At 32.5% G+C, this 22,638-nt stretch overlaps 3 protein-coding genes across 9 annotated transcripts; all 3 read right to left on the reverse strand.

The window, feature by feature from the left end:
- Positions 1-326: 326 nt before the first annotated feature.
- LOC118034662 (zinc transporter 2-like) lies at positions 327-2,405 on the reverse strand. The gene is given in 4 exon segments (XM_035040007.2): positions 327-472; positions 474-506; positions 508-758; positions 1,927-2,405. Coding segments are annotated over 4 exon segments (714 nt in total). The 5' UTR covers positions 2,249-2,405; the 3' UTR covers positions 327-364.
- Positions 2,406-3,975: 1,570 nt separating this feature from the next.
- On the reverse strand, positions 3,976-9,032 carry LOC118034644 (E3 ubiquitin-protein ligase SDIR1). Of its 7 annotated transcripts, XM_073411498.1 has the most exons (11): positions 8,871-9,025; positions 8,684-8,726; positions 7,314-7,491; positions 7,141-7,195; positions 6,976-7,031; positions 6,646-6,874; positions 6,368-6,479; positions 6,237-6,285; positions 5,298-5,426; positions 4,235-4,389; positions 3,976-4,119 (listed from the first exon to the last, which is right to left on the reverse strand). In XM_073411498.1, coding segments are annotated over exons 2-10 (936 nt in total). In that variant the 5' UTR covers positions 8,686-8,726; positions 8,871-9,025; the 3' UTR covers positions 3,976-4,119; positions 4,235-4,263. The 7 variants fall into 7 exon arrangements, with proteins under 7 accessions (XP_073267599.1, XP_073267598.1, XP_073267603.1 ...); XM_073411497.1 differs by lacking the exon at positions 3,976-4,119 and having other exon boundaries at positions 4,159-4,389; positions 8,871-9,024; XM_073411502.1 differs by lacking the exons at positions 3,976-4,119; positions 8,684-8,726 and adding an exon at positions 7,660-7,747 and having other exon boundaries at positions 4,159-4,389; positions 8,871-9,023.
- A 7,529-nt stretch (positions 9,033-16,561) lies between these two features.
- LOC118034645 (E3 ubiquitin-protein ligase RDUF2) lies at positions 16,562-18,121 on the reverse strand. Its single transcript, XM_035039981.2, has one exon. It carries the CDS (start codon positions 18,017-18,019, stop codon positions 16,991-16,993), a length of 1,029 nt encoding a protein of 342 aa, XP_034895872.1. The 5' UTR covers positions 18,020-18,121; the 3' UTR covers positions 16,562-16,990.
- Between the last annotated feature and the right edge of the window lie 4,517 nt (positions 18,122-22,638).

The following is a 22,638-nucleotide window of genomic DNA, read 5'->3' on the forward strand; positions in this document are numbered from 1 at the left end:
TCAGTAAATAAAAAGATAGAAAGTTCATCAGATATCATCAGTAACGTTTTTTATGCTTTCGGCGCGTGTATATGCATGGGAGAATTGAGGCGTCCATTTTATGCGAATGCACATGACATATATAGCCCCGACCCGTTATAATGTATCAACACAAAAACACTAATGTATGCTTAAAATCTTAGTAAAAATCTAAGATATTCTGCAGTGGAAAAATCATAAACAGGAATTGCCTGAAAAGTAATTAGAATGTTGTGTTTAATTAACCGTGTGACTGCAAACAAAGGAAAGACGAACTCCCAGTCCTGCAGCCACTTATATATTTTTTTTCATATGTCAACATGGACATTAAGCAGAATTATTCGAATCAATCCCAAATCATAACAACTGCAATAACTCCCACCCCAAGGCACACAGCAACGAACTTGAAGAATGGAGTGTCGGAGTACAATTTAGCTTGCGGATGGAATCCTTTTAGCTATGAGATGGTTGATGGCAACATAGATAAAAAACTCCACATGCAAGTCCCATGGAGATAGCATAGATCCAATCAGCTTCTCGGCCTTGAGCAGTGGCATCAATGGCGATGCCTATCCCTACTCCAACGGGGCTGGAAATAGCAAAAGCAAAAGAATACGCCGCGGTTAATAGAAATGGCCTCCTCGGGAGCATCCTAAGCAGAGCGATTCCCATTCCAATGGCTGCAAAGATTTTGTGCAATGATATAGTCCAAAGATTCCTCCATGCCTCTGCCTTGGTCCCTAAAACAAAAATTAAACACATGATAACACTGAGGTGTTAACATTAAACAAGAAAACTCCCTCGCTAAATTTTGCACCTCGACCCTAGCTAGCTACTCAAGCTAATAACAAGTACCATTACCAAGATTATTTGTATGTGCTTGTGTCAAATTATGCGTTATCAGGCATCAGCTATCACTAAATATAAAAAGCACCTGTGTGTGTGTGTACTGAGTAATACCCATCCATGGCGTAAGTGTATTGGAGCTAACAATGAAGCAATGCATAGATAATGGATAACCCTTACATAGAGTTACAGTTATGAATTGATGAAGGCAACTGCCTATGCTTGCTAACATATTTAGCTCTTATGACTGTATGAGCTCAACTACAAGAAGAAACTATTAGAAGGTGTTAAGCATCGCATGCATAAATATAAAGAATATCACAGCAAACACACAGAAAAGAAACAACAATATAACATAGTGATGCTTTTACGTGATTCGGCTAATTAAGTGTTTACGTCTACAAGTAAAGAAAAGAAACTTTACTATAGTAATAATCAATAATAGCTCACAAAATCTCACAATTTGACTCGCTAGAAAATAAACCTAAGCACATATTTACAGGAATATGTTTTAATCCTAATGGGAAAAAAAATAAGTCGCAGTGATATTCTCCATTACTAGCTAGGTCAAACCAATCCTAACCTTAAAAGAACTCATTGTCAAATCTTCATTAGAATTAACCACATCATAACATAAGGAGATGGGATTCAGATTGATAAACTGTCATAGAAGTTACCAAAACTCATAAAATTAACAATGAAATCAAGCTTACCAAATACAGATTGATTAATTTTAAAAACTTTCCTGTCAGCTAGCTTTGCTAAATATGGAAGTTGCCAGAAGATATATAACTCCAATTAATGAACCAGTGGAAGTTCATTACCATATCCCTTAATTTGACAATTGTTATAGCAGTCGAGGGGACCCCAAAATCTCTAATTTTGTAGAAAGTGACTCGACTAATTATCCAGTAACCAAACCCAGATGATACCTTCATGCATCTCATGCGATTTCATTGCAATGAAAGAAACTAACCAGTCAAGAAAAGGCAGCATGGATGAAGAAACATGTGTTTGGGCAAACTATGAACCTCAAAAATCAACTTAAAGAGGTTTAATTACCTGCAACTCCAACGGCAATACCCTCAAAAACTGAATGAAAACACAAGGCAAGGATGAGGAGTATGGTGTCCCCAAGAGACGTGGTCTTCAAGAAAATGGGATCGGCATCCATGGCGACATCTTTACCATCCTCTTGAGCTACCCTTCCTTCATCCACTTGCACTCTAGCTTCTCTTTCACCACCTGACCTTGTTACGAACATCACTATGCAATCACCAAGCATGGTTAAAAGATAGCCAGCAGAGGCTAGCATGAACGAGAAAGGGTATGTCTTGGCAGTGAGACTGCTAAGAGTGGCAGCCGAATCGCTCAAGAAATGCATGAGAGAGGTCCCTAGAAAAACCCCACCGGCGAACTGTGTGCCCAAGAGAAGGAAATTCTCGTTCCATCGATAGAAGTAGGGAGAGATACCACCTGCGAATGTGGTAACTAGCAGTATGATCACACACCATACTTTCACCAGAATCAAGCTTTTCGAATGCAAATGTACGTCACCCTCGCTGCTCCCGTTTTTTCATCTTGACCTCCGTGGCTACTGATTAGAGAGAATTGCAGGATCAATATTAGAGAGATCAACAAAGAGGTTGACTTGGGAGTTTTTCAAACAAGACATGAAATATTTAGCCATGAATTAATTGAGTGGATGTATCATCAACTTTCTTGATATGATTTTTGCATGATTACTTGCACCCCCCCCCCTATTATATATATATCATATATTACACGACTTCTTGTCATTTTTAAGCGAAAAATAATACTTCATAAAAAAAAAAAGTGAAAAAGATATCACATATATATAATGTTATCTGTATACAATGAGATTGAGTAAAACGGAAATAATTAAATGCAAGCAGGCGGATGATCTGATGCATCTGCTCCATTCATTTGTAGTACAGTTTTATTGCTGTACTAACACACCAAATAAATCAAAGGACTTCCAATCTCGGATATAATGGATGTTTGTACTTCACTCTTGATGGGAGTTCGAGGCATGTATAATAGTCAATGCTTAGTTATCGAAGAAATCTAAGAATATTAATTTGTAATTTTGTAATTAGTACTAATTTAATTTAATGACCTAGTTGTGATGAATTTGCTTGAGGTCGATCGTTGGAGTTAAATGGTCCCCTCCATTTTGTTTAATTGCTTTTATATATGCTATGCCTTATGCAGGGGTGGAGCTGAAATTATATAACAGCTAGTGCTAAAACTTAAAATATAATTTATTATAAAAAATTTATCTATTTAAAATAAAATATATTATTTTATTTTATATTTAATCACTAAAAATATAAAAATTTAAAATATTTTGCAGGACCGAGACCCCTACCCGCCTCCCCAATTCCGCCCTGGCTTATGGGTCAAATGTTTAGCAAGTCTTACACCAATAATTCATTAAAAATAATAAGGGCAAATTTTACATAATCCTTTTAATTATTGTTCGGAGCATCATTAGTCTTTGGACTAAAATTTACGTGCCAACAACAATCCAGACTAATTCCGTCGATGAAAATTAGGTTTCTAGCCACAAGAAAGGTTTATTAGGGTAATTTTTTTTATTGAGGTCACTGTGAAGGGCTCCCACATCCTTTTTAGCTAACAACTCCGGTTAATAACCATATCTAATGGCGAAAAACATGGAAGAAGAGAGGAGCTAAGACTTGATCAGCCTTACATTCCACAACAACGAAACAAAACACGCAGATTCAAGAGCATTTTCAAACTGTTTGGGCAGCCTGAGATTTTCTTTAGCCTCTATGTTTTTCTAAACTGATTGAAGGAAACTCGTGTGTACATGCGAAGTGACATGAACAAGAAACAGTAAAACAGAGTCATCGGTCCCCGCCACCCGGCAAAGTGTAGACTGTAGGGCAACCTTGAGTTTTAGCCCCGTGTCGAGGCTTTTCTGATAGTATTATTTGTGATGTGTAGACTGTCCAACGATGGGCTTTGAGATTTGAAAAAAGTTTTGAGCAATGTAATTTTCACAAACGTTTTATATTACAGATAGGTTGGATTCATAGTGCATCACGCCTGAGCAGGAACATCGTCATCAGCCATGCTCAACAGGGGTGACTGCGTCAAAACTTTTTTTTTGCTTTCAGATCAATGCTCAACAGTTGATTTTTGCTTCTTTCTAATCCATGATATGCAGAGCTAAGAATGAGGGAGCGATTCAAGCTAAATTTCCCTCTGGTCAAGCAAAGGTTACGTTAGATAAAAGCCCATCTATAAATTATTTACACAGGCATAAGAGAAATTCATTTTCATGCAATCACAGATTGAAACATGATAAAAGTTTTCCTACACAGCTTCATTGATTTACTTGGGCAGTCATTAAACCATGTCTGACCCATCAGATTCACTCTCTCTGTTTTCCTGCCATCCGGAACCGATCAGAAATTTACACACAGGGCACGTGCCTTGCTGCCGCAGCCATGGATCAATACAGTTGGTATGAAACTGCAAACGAGGAGAAAACCAACATTGATTTAAAGTCATCAATACAGCATACAAATTAAATGGAATGCTTGTTAATGACTTAATAAGCCAAGCATTTACCACCGGAAGATATTTAAAACAGTTGATTCAGGGTTAGCTAACCATACAGCAACCACTGAAGAAGTTACACCGAGACTCAGTGAGAGAATACGAGTCAGAAAGGAAATGGTGACAAAACACTCAGCATAGATTTTTGGTATTCAGTTAAAAGAAAAGGATTTTCAAAGAATAGCTGCTTTAGCTAAAACTTTGAGGAATATCTGGTTCACTCACATTACAATGGAAGGTAATGTCATTGCGAAAGCGTGAGCAGATCAGATGACTTAGTTGCTTGGTTCTGATGCAAGTTTGGTTTCATCTGTGGTTTTTAGGTTTTCCCTGTCCTAACTTTTGTGTAATTTGCCATTTTCTTGATGGCTTTCTAGTTATATATATATAAGATTTTCAAAGAACAGACAAATGCAGGTCATTGAAGACATCCATGGCAAGCTAAAAGATGGGGTAATGGGACAAAAACTTTGCAAATTTAAAGATCGAACTTCAATTTAAAGACAATTAGACTGATATATCTTAATAGTTTCAGAAATTCTTTCGAGATAATAACCCAAAATAGCATCTAATATAAAAAAGTGGCAGTTGGGCTAGCCTGTAAGTCAGCAATTAAAAAAAAAAAAAAAAAACTTATTTTTAAGTCAGTTATAATCATAAATTTGGTAGGGAGGGAGGGTGAGTATGCCAGATTCACAGATGATTCACGTAAAGCATGTGAGACCTCAAATAATTAAAAGCACAGTTGATAATATAAGTTGTTGAATGAAGTCTAAAATTTTTGGCAGACAATGATGGGACTTCGGAGCCAGAGGAAAAACCTGATGCAAACATGGCAAGCTACGAACTAGTTCCCCCGTGTTAACTTGCTCCAAACAAATAGTGCAAGTCAATTCATCTTCTGAAGTTTTCATGTTCCCATCTGCATTTTTCGAGTCTTGCTTTGTCTGCTTGTAAAATCAAAAACAAGATTCTAATTGACATCTATAAAAGTGAACAGAATAACTATTAAGAATGCTTTTTAACTCCACAAGCATGAAAAGCATACATGAATGAGTTGTTCCATCTATGGCCTAAAGTTATTCTGTTGCTCGTTGATCAAATAACAAAGAGTGATGAACTACAATGTGCATGGTAAAGTTGGATCATTTGTTTCTGGTCAAGTCCAGAACTATCGTCAATGGGAAAGGAATATTTTAATGCAATGCAGGTTGGCCATTAAAAGCAGTGATTTAACTTTCAGTGCGATCCATTTGATTATTCATGATGTTGATCCAAAGACTAAGATGGCAAGATAGCTCATCACAATTTTGGATCAAGTTCTTTAGCACTTAATATATTCCTCTGCTTTCAATGTTCTTAAACTGAACTACCAATTTTATGTAGAAGTCAAGATTAAGTTTCCATAGATTAACCCTCAGCGACTCAATCTGACTCAATCTTATTCTCCTCATGTCTGCTGCAGCACAAGGCAGGAACACACCATATGCTTTTGACCAAACCCTACACGAATATATCATCAGAACTGAACCAAAATGGCATCCCGCAGAAGGCAACTTAAAATTATTCAATGAGAATTAATAAATGAGAAGCAGCAAATGAATGCTTGTTTTCTGTGATCTTTCATCTGTCCTCTTGGTACGTGATTAGAGATTCACAAATATGATGACCACACAAGCTAAATGAACGATCAACCATAATGACTCATCAGAACGCATTTCCATTGATTATGAAACTAAACTTCAGTGCAAAAAAAGTACCTCAGCTGGAGCTGAAGAAGATGAAGCATGCTGCAGAGATGCTATACCACTGTCGATGACAAAATGGAAATCATGTCAAAACCCTGCAAGTGTTCAGGGGGCAAGGATTAATGCAAAGCATGCCAACTTACTTCTCCTGAACAGGGACCTTATACTTGTGAACTGGCAAGGCATTTATCTCTTCCTCACTCATTGAGGTAGTAGAAGCATTACCAGAGTCCAGTGCTCTAAGAGTATCGTAATCTGCCACAGGAGGGAAGGATAACCATCAGCATGTGCACATTCAAAATACACACAGCAACTATATCACAGACCCACTTTTGTCTTGAACATCTCCAGGTGCATCTCCAACTTTCAGGAGATTACAAAACCTTATATATGGAAGCACACATCATAGAAAGAGTCATACCTAAATCATCAAATTCACGGTCAAGAAGAGCAAGCTGGAGCCTTAGTCCCTGCAACCGTCCTCTTGTTGCAAAAGCTATTGATGGCGGCATATGCAAACGCAGTTCAGTGTGACCCATCAAGCCACTGGCTGCTGCAGCATGAGCTCGTGCCTGAGCTTGAAGTTGTTGACAAGTTGCATACATTCTCAAGCTTGTGGCCATCAAAAAGACACCCACAACCAGCCAAAGCTGCAAGCATAGATAGACAGGACCAGTGAATTCTCTGTTAATATTTCAGATATATCAGAAACACCAGTAAGGCCCATGCCTCTAGCTCAATGAGGGCATACCAGGAAGTTTGGTGACATCTGATGAGAGTTTAAAATCATGAACAGCAAAAGAACTGCTGAATGAACAGGTCAGATTTGGGTTAAAAATGATTTTTTCTAAGGTGAAGTTAAAGATGTGTATCAATAAGATGGAATAAAAAAAGACCAAAGAGGTAAGAACATTACCCGTGACGAGAAAAGCAAGTGAATTGGAGTTAACTGGTCGAGCTGCATGAATACGCTGATAGGAAGCGGATAAAGTTAGTCAAATTGAATCTCTCATATTGCATATTTAAATATCTTATCTCAGAAGCAAAATACAAGTACCCAAAAGCATACATGCAAGCAAGTGAACATACCAGTGCAGGTCTTTCAGGAATGAAGCCTGAAAATCCACTTTCGATATCTCCTCTTGAGCCTCGAAACACAAAACTCATGGTTGCGAGAGCTTTCAAAGAACCACGCTTGTCTAAAGAAGTGACAGATAGTGCCAAAGCAAACTTAAAATCTACCAATGCCTCCAATTGTCCTTGAAACCTTCAAAATTTTCCAAATTGAAATGGATATAATACTGCAACTTAAATTAAAGTACAATGAGCCCTTAATTGTAACACATAATGATCATGAAGCTCTCCTACAAAATGAAAAGGATAGCAAAATACATTTCTGCAGAATACAATATTTCACACTTTTTCAACGGAATACCTCCATATGGCAGTTTATTGGTGCTAGTAAACTCTCCAAGCAAAATCATTGTTCCAACTGGTATAGGAAAATGCTAGCAGCAGTGTAACTACCTCAAAAGAAAAATATGAAAAATGGTTCTGCTGGCTTGTCTTATTTAAACATCCTCAAAAATTACACGTTAACCAACTTATCTTGGATTCTATTTCTGGGTAGGGTAAAAAAATTGAGTGTGTTTTCATGAGAAACTTCTTTTGATGGTCAGTTTTCTTGTTTGTTCTTAGTTTTTATTTCCCATCAATGTTCTCATCAACACTACACCAACAATGTTAAAAATATAATACGATGCTCAATTGAGCATAATGAATGGACTATCTGGAAGAAGTCACGTGCATCGAAGACGCAGAGGCTCGTTTGTGCTTGTATGGTAAAAATAAGATCTTGTTCTTGGCAACGTGGTATGGCCAAACATGATCAAGTAGAATGACAATATTAATGAAAGGACTTTAAAACTAAACAGCTGTTTAATTGCAGAATCAAAGTTAAGGATCATGTCAATTGATCATAACTGAAGAAAAACAATTTTCTCAAAGACAAATTAACAGAAGCGATGAATGGCTAACGATTAATTTTTTAAACAATCATGCCATCCATCTTGTCTTGTACATGGAGCATTTATGAAAATTCCCTAGCAATCATCCACATAAGCAGCAGAATATGATATTTACTTAATTGAGAAACTAAACTAATATGCCCCCCTGAACCTGCATTTTATATTTTACATGCACTAACATGCAGACCAAAATTTTATGACTCCACTGTTAATTCTTCAAAGCATTGGAAGAGTCTAAAATATAGAAACCATCTCCAATTATAAAATTTACAGACCAGTGCACAAAATTCGAACTTTCTCAGTGATAAATGAGAAGAAATTAAGCACATTTTTTTGGTCATGGAATGAAGAAAATAGTGAAAATTTAAGAAACCCCAAATTTATAAATCATCTTTAAAAATTGCGAACTAAGAGGAAGATCAGATGAATTACATGATCTCCCAAAACAAAGCTGTAAAACCCAGAAAGTTGCAGTCTATAAGAAAAACAGAAAAAACAAATTCAAAATCTCTCTTAATAAAAACCAAAGTAAAAGTTTTTGGAATGAAATCTTAGCGAGGGATCGTGATTAAGCAAACATGAAGACAGAAATGCAGAAGAATAAGAGAGATGGACTTACAGTACTAATACAGAGAGAGAGAGAGAGAGAGATCAGAGAACAAAGTTGAGACTTTTGAAAATAGAGAGATCTTATAGTTAAGAACTATGTAGAAGATAATTCAGATCTCTTTGTAAGTGGGGTATTAATATCGTGTTGTGAACAGGGGCTTGCGTTATTGCAATAACTCCTTGTCCGAAATGTAGTTGTCGATGTTTTGTTTTGTCTCCATCCCATTCTCAGGAGACCTCTAGAACCTGCCACGTCGATTTTGATTTCGTCGAAATAATGCCACGTAAATTCTTGTTTATATATTTTTTTCTTTTTTTTTTTTATAAATAGTAAGGGTATTTTGGTACTAAGATGACAACCGTGTTCATTGAAAATTTTAAATTTTAAAAAAGAAATTAATTGATTTTTTTTATGTGTTTTCAATCATTTTAATACATTAATCTCAAAAATAATTTTTAACAAATAGAAAAATTATTATTTTAATATATTTCGGCATGAAAAGCACTTTAAAAATTAATCGCAACCACACTTCTAAGTAGAAATAAATGCAAATATGCTTGCCACTATTTTTTTAAAAAAAATAGGATGAGTGTATTTTAAAAGTATACATAAACAATATATGTATAATATTTTTATTATTTTGATATTTTAATATTAAAAAATATATAAAAAAACTATTTAATGTATTTAAAATATATATATTACACTACAATATCAAACATTTTAAGATATTGTTTAGAAGTATTGGTGGACTAGATTTTTAACAAAATTTAATTTTAAAAAGAATTAAATTAATATTTTTATCACCATAATATAATGATATCAAAATAAAATAAATAAATATATATATATATATATTAATAAATGTTCAAACAAAAATTATTTTAAAAAATAAATGCACATCAATCTCAAAACATCAACATAGTCACTTTTCTTTCTTCTTCTTGACCTTTTATAGTTTTTTTATTATTTTAACCAATGAAAAAGGTGTTTGATAGAATTGTAAGAATTGAAAAATATATATATTACACTACAATATCAAACATTTTAAGATATTATTTGGGAATACTGTTGAACCAGATTTTTCAAATTTTTAAATTTTAAAAATATTAAATTAATATTTTTTATTGTTATAATTTGATGATGTCAAAAATAATATATATATATATATATATTATTTTAATGAATTTTCAAACAAAAATCATTTTAAAAAGTAAATGTAAATCAATCTCGAACATGACTATTTTTCTTCTTTTTTTTTGACCTTTTATAATTTTTTATTATTTTAACCAATAAAAAAGGTGTTTGACAGAATTGTAAATATTATTTTAAAAAACCATTTAGAAATTCAAAAAATGAGAAGTTACAAGACGAAATCTTTTGAGCTTTTTTAAAATATTGAATTATTAAACATATATTATTATTATTATTACAGTTATGACAAAAACAACTATCAGCAGCAAAGCATAGCAAAAACTACAGTAAAAAGTTGCAATTTTTTCAAACGAATCCTAAGAGCCTAGAAAGAAAAAAGCTCCCCGAGAATCTCCACCTCCGTTGAGGCCAGATGTCGTCCATGTACTAGCGGAGGTTTCTCTTTCAGCATAAATCATGAGTGGTCTGGGAATATAAACCCCGAGCCCATGACATGCCTCTTGAGCTTGTGATGTGGACCCCGAGCTCAAGGAGGCGGGCATCTGCTCGGAGAACTGTCCCACCACCGCCAAAGAAATGGCCTTGGTCGTGTTACTTTGATGACCCATGGGCCTACCTTCCTCGGTCTACCACCTAATACTTGTTACTTGATGATTAAATTTAGAGTGTTTGGGAGGAAGTGGAGTAATAATTATTTTTAATATTAATATATTAAATGATTTAAAAATATTAAAAAATATTAATTTAAAATTAAAAAAAATTAAAATTTTTTTGAAACGCAAAAACAAATAAGAAAAATCTTTGCATTTCAATGCCTATAGGTTGAGTTTGGTGTGGGAACCAAAAAAAGACAAAAAACATGTTTTGTTTGAGAAATAAAGACATATAATTTTCAGAAAATAATATAAATTATATTTTAAAAATCTCGCTTAACAATTTAAATTTTTAGATTATATTAATTATTCAATATGATATCAGAATCTTAATGAACAAGTGATCATGAGTTTTAAATCTTAACATCCTATTTATTTAATAAAAAATAAATACAAATAGTGTTACTCTATATAAATTTTAAACCCAAGATGTTTTCACTAGAAATTATATATTAAAAAAATATATATAAATTATATTTTAAAATTTCATCTAAGCTTGAGTTTTTAGATTAAATTATTTTTTTTAAAGAATTTTAAAAATAAAATATATGTATTTTCAAAAATAAGAAGTACCGGAATATTTTTTTTTTTTTTTTTATCTCTATTGTTTCCTTCTTCTTCTTTTTTTGTATCATAACAGTAACAAAATATACATTCCCTGGCGATTCTATTATCCATTGGCAATTAGTAAAAAAAACTTAAATTAAAAAAGAAATACTACATACTTTTAAAAAATAAAGGATTTTTTTCTTTAAAATATATCTAAAAAATAACTAATAATAAAATATTACTTGATAATCAACTTGAAAATTCTCACGAATGACATTTTCTTTGCTCTTTATTTCAACAGTTTCCTTTTAAAAAATGAAAGACTACAGTGGCTTGACTAGCAATCGGTGCATCTTGTCTTTGGTTGGTGGGTGAAAGGGACAAGAAAGAACCTCTTTTTAATTTATTTACCCAAGGCTAAATTGTTTTCTAGCTGGCAGTGCAGATCCAGCTGGCCCATATTTAATTACTAGATTTATATATAGTATACAGTTATTTTTTAGAATATTTTTTATATTAAAATAATATTTTTTTTATTTTTAAAAAATTATTTTTAAAACTAGCATATTAAAAAAAATTAAAATATATATAAAAAAATTATTTTTTAACAAAATAAAATAAAAAATTTTATACAAGGTTTATACCACGTTTCCTAACTATATAAATCGCCCTACATTTAGCCATGCCTTTTATGGCTACAATTGTCTTTACAATTTGTCGCTGTTGGAAATACTTTTACTTGGACTATAATTTAAAAAATTATTTGGTTATAGAAAATATTTAGGGAGTTCATCTTACAATGTAGTAAAAACTTGGGTTTAAAACAAGCATGAATTTTAATTTTTTTCCTGAATTCTATTTTTTCAAACCACAAAAAACTAATTTAATTCTTAGGCATTTTATTTCATTTTATTTTTATCAAAACATTTTCATTTCGTTTCATTTTTATATTAAATTTAGTTATAATTATTTTAATTTCTATCTTTTTTTCATTGCTTTTCTTATTAATTGTTTTCCTCAATTTCACCCCTCAATATTTGTTTGATTAAGAATTTTATTTTTTTTATTTTTTAAGGCTTGCCTTTAATGAGGTCACACTAGTCTCATGACCCGGGTAATAGATATGAAGATTAACTCGGGTTGACTTAATTTTTTTTTTAGTATTTTTTATATTTTTTTGCTGTTTTTTTTTTTTCTTTCTTTCTTATTTATAGGGTCATTTCAATTTCATGTTCTAGGTCATGTGTTTGATTTGTTGACCCGGGTTTGCTCGAGACTTTTTTTGTTATCTTTTTTTGTCTTAACAAGTTTTAAAATTTATATTTTTAAATTGGCCTATAATAAACTTATTGATTGGACTTGGATTCAGGGTTTCAAGAGTTGTGAGTTTTTTAAGACTTGACCATGTTTAGGATGTTTGCCTGAGTTTACTTAGTTTTTACGTATATTTTCAATTTCATCACCTATGATTTTTTTATCTTTAAAATTTGATTCTTATTCTTTTCATTGGTATTTATTTTATTTGGGATTATTTATTATTTTTTTCATTAAATTGCATTCTCCTTGGATTTTTTCTATCAAATTTTATCTTCATTTTTTTTTTTGCTTTTGTAGGTTTTTTTATTAATAATTTTCTATCGATCCCATCATTTGAAATTAAATTTATTGAAAATTATGCTTTTTTATTGAATTTTGATAAAAAAAAATTTCACGAAATACAATTTTTAGAGATGATATCATGTTCAGGAGGTCAGTTCTGCCTTGTTTATTTTCTTTTCCTAAATTGATATTGTCTTATTTTTTATCATTTTTTTTCAACTTTTGTTTTGTTATTTTTTATTTATTTTTATTGAGTTAGCCCTCAACAACTTTTTTCTATTTCACTCCTACCACTTTTTAATACATGAATAATCTATTATGTTACAAAATGACTTGTAATTTCACCTCTTGCAATTTTTTAATTTTTCAAGTTTGGCCACAATTTTTTTAGCTGTTTTTTTTTTCTCTTGCAAGTTTTTTTTATTAATAGTCTTTTCAACAATTTCATCCTTCAATGTTAAATTAAATAATATTTAAAGTTTTTATCTGAACTCAAATCCATGATTTAACAAGTTTCAAGTTTTTTTATTAGACTAAATTTAGAAGGTTCATCTATTTTTGCTTGGTTCTTTTTTTTTTTAATGCTAATTTGTTTTTGAAGTTTGACTCTTTTTTTTTTCCAGTTTTCTTTTAGTTAGGTTAGTATTTGGTTGTTTGATAATTCAATTAGATTTGGGTATGGTTTTTATTTGTTTTTTTATCAATTTATTTATTGTTTTTTTTTGGTAAATATTTAAAATTTTAATTTAACCACCAATGACTCAAGATTTAAAAGATTTTTAACCTATTAATTTTTTTACATTAAAAAAAATATTTAACCCACATCATCGCATCGCATGGGCAACATGTCTAGTTAACAACTCAACTGTCATACAGTGATTATACCTCAGTTTCCCTATCTTTTACAACCCTAGCACGCAGGAGTTTCTAAGTCAAGTAGCCTCCTTGGAAATTCAGCATCAAAATAGGTAAATAAGGACGTTATGGTGGGAATCAAATTTGATGATTTAAAAAAAAAATGATTATTTTTATATTTTATAATTTAATATTAAATTAATTGAGAATTGAGTTTGAATCTAAGATTTTTGTTCAAATCTAAAAATTTCACCCAAACTTGCTTGGATTTCCCTCCTTTTGATAATTAAGTTCATATTTTTTCAGTTTTATCATTCAATATTTATTTAATTGGAGATTCGGTTCCACTATTTTTTTTATAGATTTTTTCTCTTATTTTGAAAGTTATTTGGGTTATCTCGGGTTTTTTTCTCTGTTGTTTTTTATTGAATTTTTTTTTAAATACTTTATTTTTTAATTAAATTAAATTAATTGATTAAATATAAGTATGCAATGCTTGCTTCATAATATTTAATTTAATTTAATATAAATAAAGAGATGGAACATAAGATTTCAATACTCATCTATTTATCATAAAACAAAAAAAATTATGACTTGAATATTGTTGCTAGTAAAAATAAAATTGAGTGCAGTGTATTACCAAGGCTACTACTAACAATATACAGTGTATTTGAGTGCAAGTATACTGTATATCTCTAGGAGCCCATGACCTATGACAAGACCATATGGAAGACGGTAGCCCTACCTCCTCCCATTAGGCATCAATGCAAAGCCTGAATGGATAGAGTAAGAGCGTGTGTGACAGTGTGGTAACGGTTGCTTTTTAAATAGCTTTTTCGTGTTGAAATACATGCTAATGATGTTTTTTTATTTTTTAAAAATTATTTTTGACATCAGCACATCAAAATAATCCAAAAAATACAAACCGCACTCAATTTTGGCCAAAAAAAAATTCAAAATTTAACGAAACACAGGTTGAAACGCACAACCAAACACTACCTAAGTGAGGGATAGAGATGTGGTTTTTTTTTCTTAGTTCTTAGAACTAAAAAAAAAAAAAAAAAAAAAAAAAAAACCATGTAAAATCACCTCACTGAAGCCCACCATACGTCCATATAAAATCTAAATCAAGGAAGACGAGTAACCAAGCTGCTAAGGGAGCGCTTCCTATAATCATAAACACTCTTTTTTTTTTTTTTAAGGATAAAAAATAGAAATTACTAGCTGGATGCACGCGCTAATGGCAGTCTTATTTTTTATTTTTATAAAAATTTATAATATAAAAAATAATATTTTTTTAATATTAATAATAATTATTTTTTGAAATTTATTAATTATTTTATTAATATATTAATTATAATAAAAATAATAATATTTATTCACAAATAATATTATTTTCTATCTAAACACTTTGAATTATAAAAAAAAATATAATTTATAACACATATTATTATATTAACACATGTAGGTAGACGATGACATGTCCAGATCCAACTTGGGATTGGACGTGGACGGGTCCAACCCTAACCTCAAGGTAGGTGTTGACGCGTCCAGCCCAACATGGGGTTTCACACCCAACTTGGGGTTGGGCATGGACGCGACCACGCCTAACTTAGGTGTGAGCGAGCACTCGTCCAGTCCCAACTTGGAGATGGATGTGGATGCGGCTAGACCTAACTTGGGTGTGGGCGTAGACGCGTTCAGACCCAACTTGGATGTGGTCGTGGCAGGGCACCTCAATGGTGCTAGGATGTGCCCCAGCACTAGGTGACACTCAGGTTTTTCTAAGCGCGGTGTGGCGCTAGGCTGCCATAGCTAATCAAGCCTTTCGCTAAGACCCAAGTGCCAGGTGGCACTGGGGTCTGCCTCGCGTATTTGGGCCGCTAAGCGCCGCTCTTGTCTACCCCGCGCAAGGATTGGGCCACCCATGCGCCATGTGGCGCTCGGTCTACCCCGCGCAAAGATTGGGCAGCCGAAGCGCTAGCTATCCTTGTGTGGGTAGCACAAGCACCAAGTGCCCGCTCTCATGTCCTGTAGCCTCATCAAAACTTGTGCTAATAATTAACCATCTCTTTAATGCTAAATACATCCCAATAAAAAGACAACCCCACCCCTTTTCTCTACCATTGCAACTCTTTAGGTTGAGGGTTGGACTCTCATTATACTGCTTCAATCAACAATGCTTTTGTTACGTAATCTCAGCAGCAAACTGCTAATATATCTTTTTAAGGAGTGCTTGAAAATGTATTTTTAAAATGCAAAAACAATTCAGTGCTAGTATGCATCATCGTTTTGTTGTTTCAGGCACACCCCGTCCCCCGTGCAATAGGATCCCTTGCCCAACCAAGAAACTAGTTTTTAAGGTTCTCCAGATATTATCTCATCTTCAACCAGCCCACCATATTTACTTAGTCATGCAAAGCTACACATCATCCTTCAAGGATTTACAACCTCGTTAATGTCTACTTGGATTTAACTTCATCATCATTGCTCAAAGCTCCAAATTTAGACCACCCACACTGTAAAGTTGAACAAAAGGCGAAAGAAAGCCGAAAATGTAAGCACATGCAAGCAAAAGCTGGTGCTTTTTTAACCAGTATGGCCAAAAATTCCAGACACGTCATTTTACAAATAAAAAATGGATCAGAAATGCCCCATGAAAGCATTAAACTAGTGCTGCCATAATTAATTTGACCACAGCAAATATGACTCATCTGATCTCATGCTGCTTTTAAGCTCTTCATGGTGGAACAATAATATTTTTGTGCCGCGAGGCAGGATCGGATTCAAATGACAACTGAGCTAAATTCAGTCACCAATCCCATCTAGATATACAGCAAGCACTCAACAACAAGAACAGCAGTGTGATTTGCATGAGAAGAGCAACCAGAAAACAAAGACAAGAACTTAATAGAATGAATGCCAAGGTTAAAATTTAATTGATTACAGTAGATAACAAGGAAATGCTTTAAGACCAAGGCTTTTCGCTCTTCTACTACATTGCGGATTAACACCTACACCTTCAGTTCAACTATCTTCTAAATTTCAGAACCAACAAAACTGAATAATTTATCCTTTTGCTGCAAATACAAAGAATTTTTCAATATGAAGAGATAAGAAATCTCTGCTCTCTTTCGGTAAATGAAAAACAAAAATTAATTCTTAACCTGTTTTAAGTGCCAAGCAGACACATGCATTATGTGAAGGATAAGAAGAAGCAATCAGGTGATATCACCGCCTATCAGCCCCTTCCTCAACTTCCACATCCAATCCTCTTCTCTTCCTTGTCACACGACTTGAATAGCTTCTATCAATCGATCAAGGTTCTTCAGATCCATCACGCATTCTTGACGACGAATTAGGCCTAATCCTCCTTAAAAACGAAGCCATACCACGAAAAACTCTCCTAAAACCCCCAATACCACTAGTACTCTCTCTTCTTCTACTCCTCCTAGTCACCCAAGAATCCCAATCACGAGACGGCATACTGTTCCCGTTAAGCTCACCATTCCCACTACCATCCATCTCCGTAAAAACACCCGGAAACTCTCTCTCCCCACCTCTCCTCCCCCCACTAAACCTCCCAACAGCAAACCCACCACCAGGCAACCTCCATACAGTTAACCCCACAAGTTCCCCTTCCACCTCCTCATCTCTGGAATTCTCCACAGGCAACTCGTGCCTGCAAACGGGACAAGAATTTCGCATCGCAAGCCAAGGAAAAATGCAATCAGAATGATAAATGTGCTTACAGGGCATCTCACGAGCCTCGTTTCCTATCTCAAACGCCTCTTTACACACTGCACAGTACGTCTCCGAAATCACATGCGTTTCGTTTATTTCTACACTCGGCATTGATTCAATCACGACTTTCGATGCCGGCGGGTTAGGAACCGACCGGCCTAAACTGTTTATCTCTATCTGTGATAACTGGTCTAGTAAACGGTCAAAACCTGAACCCATTAAAAACTCAGACATCATCTCCGGTACGGGTCGGAGACCCGTACCGATTCCATCGTCATAGTAGAACTCGTACGCGCTTCTATCTTCGTTGTCTTCAGCAGCGGCGGCAGGGGTGGTTCCGCGGAGGACGAACACTGGGTTAAAGGAAGACCGGTCGCCGGCGTTGCGGCGGTTTCGGGTAAGGTTGGAAACCCGACTACGGTTTTGACGGATATCAGAGGTGGAGTTGGATTGGATCTCTTCGACGAACCCACCGTCGCAGTGAGGACACGTGATGTTGCTTGTGTGGCTGTGTTCTTCGTCTTCGTTCTGAGGCGAAACGGTGACGAATCGTGAGCATCTGTAACACCAACACGACGTTGTCGTCGTCGTCGTTGAAGCCATGACCAGATAAGCAAGTATCTTGAGAGAGAAACAGAGCAATAATTCTTGAGACAGGAAGAAAGGAGAAATGGTAAAGGAGATGAATGGGTTTATAAAGGGAAGCGTGGACGGTGCCTTGAATATAAATTAGAGGGTTGATGGTGTACAAATCTAACACATGATGTTAACGCGTGAATTCCACGGGATTAAGCGCTTTCAATAATTAGGGGCCCTTTAAGCGTCCCTGGTATTTTATTTTGTTTCAATGTCGTCCCTTTCTCTTACGAAATTTAAAATGGGACCCCAACCTAACCTGAATATCATTATAATATATAATTTTTCTTTTCTCGATTAAAAATCTAAATGATCCATAACCCAAATAACTTGAATTGATAATCCATAAATATACTATCATAATGAATTCTAAGATTCCAAATCATAGAAGCACCAATTTCAATCTGTATCTCTTCTTTGTGTCAGTAAAATATTTGTATATAAATTATTTTCTTTTCTTTTTTTTCTTTTCCATCCTCCATAAAAAAAGTTTGAAATCATATTTATTTGTTCTATTAATTAAATAATTTCCTATTTTTAATAGATTATAATTCAATTGTCCTTAAAAATCACGCAAATAACATACAATTGTACTATTTATTTGTTTTATTAATTAAATTTCTCTTTATTATAAAACTAAAATCTCAAGAGAAATTATCTGTCAAAAAAATGTGGTTGTTGTTGCTTTTTAAAGTGCCTTTTAAATTAAAATATATCAAAATAATATATTTTTTAAAAAATAATTTTTGAGATCAGTGCATTATAATAATCCAAAACATATTTACACTGTATTCCCAAACAATATCTTAAAAAAAAAGTTTTTTTTTAGGAGGTGATACAATATAACATACAAACAGTATGAAAGGTTTTGGGCTGACGACAATGTGGTATTAGTTATTTTTTAATGTGTTTTTTTTTTAAAATACATTAAATTAATATTTTTTATTTTTTAAAATTATTTTGGACAGAACATAAAATAATAATAAAATAATTTAAAATAAAAAAAAAATTATAAAACAAGTTGTACTACAGCCAAAACAGCACGTAAACTAGCCGGTAGAAGTAAGTTAAACTTTCTTCACACGTGCGAGTATAGGAGGGGCGGTGATGGGTAAGGGCGGGGGGTAGGAACTGTGCTTCAAATTTAAATGAAAACAAGATGAGACAAGGGGGCGCGTAGGGTTTGACCGCAGAAGCAGAAGAGAACGCCCAGTTTGAAAATTCAAAGCTAAAGGAAAGTCACCACTCACCTGTTGATTTGAGGCGTTTCGCAGAAGATTCAAAACGCCGTTTGTCTCTTTACTCTTCCACTGTCGGATGGATTGGGCCCTACTTGTCCAAAACCGAGGACACTAATTTTTATTTTACCCTGCAATTAAATTTTATTTCATTATTTCACTTCTTTTATAGCCTTTTTTATTTTGTGATAGTATTATAATTTAAAATATTTTTTACTTAAAAATATATTAAAATAATTTTTTTTTTATTTTTAAAATCAATACATTAAAATAATTTACAAATATAAAAAAATTAAAATTTAAAAACATATGTTTTCAACCGCATTTTCAAATAGACTCTAAGCGTGTTTGACAGTGTAGTAGCGGTTGCTTTTCAAATAACTTTTCGTGCCGAAATATATGCCAATGATGTTTTTTTATTTTTTAAAAAATTATTTTTGACATCAGGACATCAAAACGATTCAAAAAGTACAAACTGAACTCAATTTTAGCAAAAAACAAAAATTGAATTTAGGCAAAACATCATTTAGAACGCAATGCCAAACAATATCTCTGGTTGTTTGGGAGTGTGGTTGCGGGTGAGGTTTACCCACAACCACACGATAACGTTTGGTTAGGGGAAAAAAAACACAAAAGTGCATGGGGGTATAGACATGGGCATGAAAATTTCCTGTGACTTTTATTATTTTTTTCCTCTTCTTTTCTGAACTTCTTAAGAGCATATGTTTGAGTCTCTGCGGGGTAGAAATCCCGAATGATTTTTGGTGACAGCTCAGATAAAAAGACAAAAAAAAAAAAAAAAAGAAAAAAGAAAAAAGAAAAAAGCTGTCTCTCATGAATCCCATGGATTACGGTGCCTATATTTCTGTTTAGGTGCATGCGTTTAAAGCAGGTAATTATTGGGCTGCTAGATGCTGTGGACTGTTACTTATTGCGTGACACAAATTAGGTTAAAAATGAAATAGAAGTGAATTAGATGGTTCGCCTGTGATGCATTACAGGTTAGATTGTTTTTTTAATGTAATAAAAATATTCAATCATTGCTGGTATTTTTTAGTATAAAAATTATGTAGGGTTTAATTTGGTACTATTCGATCAATTTGATAGATCTAAAAATAACTTATATGATTACGAAAACTGTATCCTGGCTCAAAAATTTTATTCGACATTCTTTCTTTTTAAATACTTCAATGAAAATATACTGGACTGACCTGGGTCAGCATGGATTAACCCTGCTAGATTCGCAATTCAAGTTATGGGATCATAATAACCTAATATAAAGTAAATTGAAACAAATTATAAAATTTAATTTTCAATCAATTCAATGTTGAAATATAAAATTAAAAAAAAAATGAGTTAACTTTCAGGACCCACGTTCCAGGTCATGAAATCAATATAGCTCCATAAAAAATAAATCGAAACAAATTACATGGTATAATTCTCAATTAATCCGATATTAAAAGATGAAATTAAAAAACAAATTACACAATTAAACAACTCAAGTTAACAAGGTTAACTTGCCGAACCCATGACCCAAGTCATGACACCGAAATAATCTCGTAGAAAGTAAACTAAATAAACAATCAAGTCAATCTACCAAACTCGCGATGTAGGTCGTAAGATTAAGATAATCTTATAAAAAATAAATTAAAATAAATTATGAAGCTTGATTTTCAATCAGTCCACTATTGATGAATGAAATTATAAAAAAATTAATCTAAAAAAACAACATAATAAAATTACCCGATCTATCTCAAAAAACCCATGGTCCATGTAAAGAGACCATGATATTATTATAATATATAAAATTAATTATAAAATTATAAAGTCTAGTTATAATCAATCCAATATTAAATAATAAAATTTAAAAAAATTAATTAAAAAAATTCGAGTCAATCAAAAATTAAAATAAACATATAAAAAATAAATTATAAAATTGAATTTTCAATTAAAAAAAACTATCGCAATGAAATATGTAATAAAATATGTTTTATGAACACTGCCTCTTTTATTTTATTCTATTTTGTCAATGTAAATGCTGATGTTGATTTTTAATTGATAGTGTTAATTAATAACAATAGTAGTAATATAAACAATTGACATCTGGATATATTTTTTAAAGTGAACAAAATTGACAAGCTTTCCTGATGCCCGTGTCTTTGACTAGCGAGATGTCTTTCTTTGCATCATCTTCCACACAATTTCCCACATGATATATACTAAATATCTGACTTATTTGACTCGTGATTTGCTGTCAGTTAAATTTTCTAACACTTTTTGAAATTAAGAATTTTTCAAGTAAAAATAAAAAAATTTATGCATATATAATAAAAAATTAAAATTTATATGTGTTAACAAATGAAAAAATAAATATACAATAACTAAAAAACATAAAAAAATTAAGATATAAAAGTAGATTAAGATATTTAATCTCACAAGCTAAAAAATTTATCTAGTTGTATTTGCTAAATCTATTTATTAAAATAATTTTTTATTTAAGTAGAAAATAATAAAAATAAAGACACAAATTAATTAATTAAACAAAACAAAAGGGAAAAATATATCATGTAAGGCCACACATATTATAAATATTGTATAAAAATATTTTATTTTTCAAAAATAAAATTTATTTACACAGAAGATAAAAATAAGAAAATATAGATGAATAATTAAACTTTACAAAATTTAAATACATAACAAAAAAAATTATCATTTAAAAGGGACTCTCTAAATATAATGAAAGAGAGAAGGGATATGGATCAAGATACAAATAAAAAAATATAGAAAAAACCATATAAAAAAGAATTACTTTTTTAAAAAAGAAAAAAATAGAGATCAGACATTGTTGGGCCTGTTGAGCGAGGTTAGCTTGCTTGGTCCATTTTGTCAGGGCCTGTTGAAAGAAAAACATACGATATAATGCCTGCAAAAGTAGACCATATTTTGTCTAATTTGTCTAAATTTCAGCCACTCTAGTGACTAGAAAATTAGAGCTCAAGTTTGTTTATCTAAAATCTCGTTTTTCAACCTATTTTTAACCTAGAATACCTTGACAAAATTATCCATGACATCAAAAAATCAAAAAACTATCTAAAAAATCAAAATCAACCCGAAACAAAATATCTAAATGAGCTCAAATTTATTTTTTCATGAGCTTTAAATGTTTAAAACACCTTAGATGAATTCCTCTCATCAAATGGAATCATTAAACACAAATATCAATAATTTTTGTGATCTAAATTAGTGTTAAAGATATTTTTCTTTTTATATTGCCAAAATTATGCAACCTGTTTCTCCCTTCTCCCAATCAGAAACTAAAAAAATAAAAGAACTAAACTTTTTGTATCC

This window comes from Populus alba, chromosome 9, assembly GCF_005239225.2.
Source record: "Populus alba chromosome 9, ASM523922v2, whole genome shotgun sequence".
Lineage (NCBI taxonomy): Eukaryota > Viridiplantae > Streptophyta > Magnoliopsida > Malpighiales > Salicaceae > Populus > Populus alba.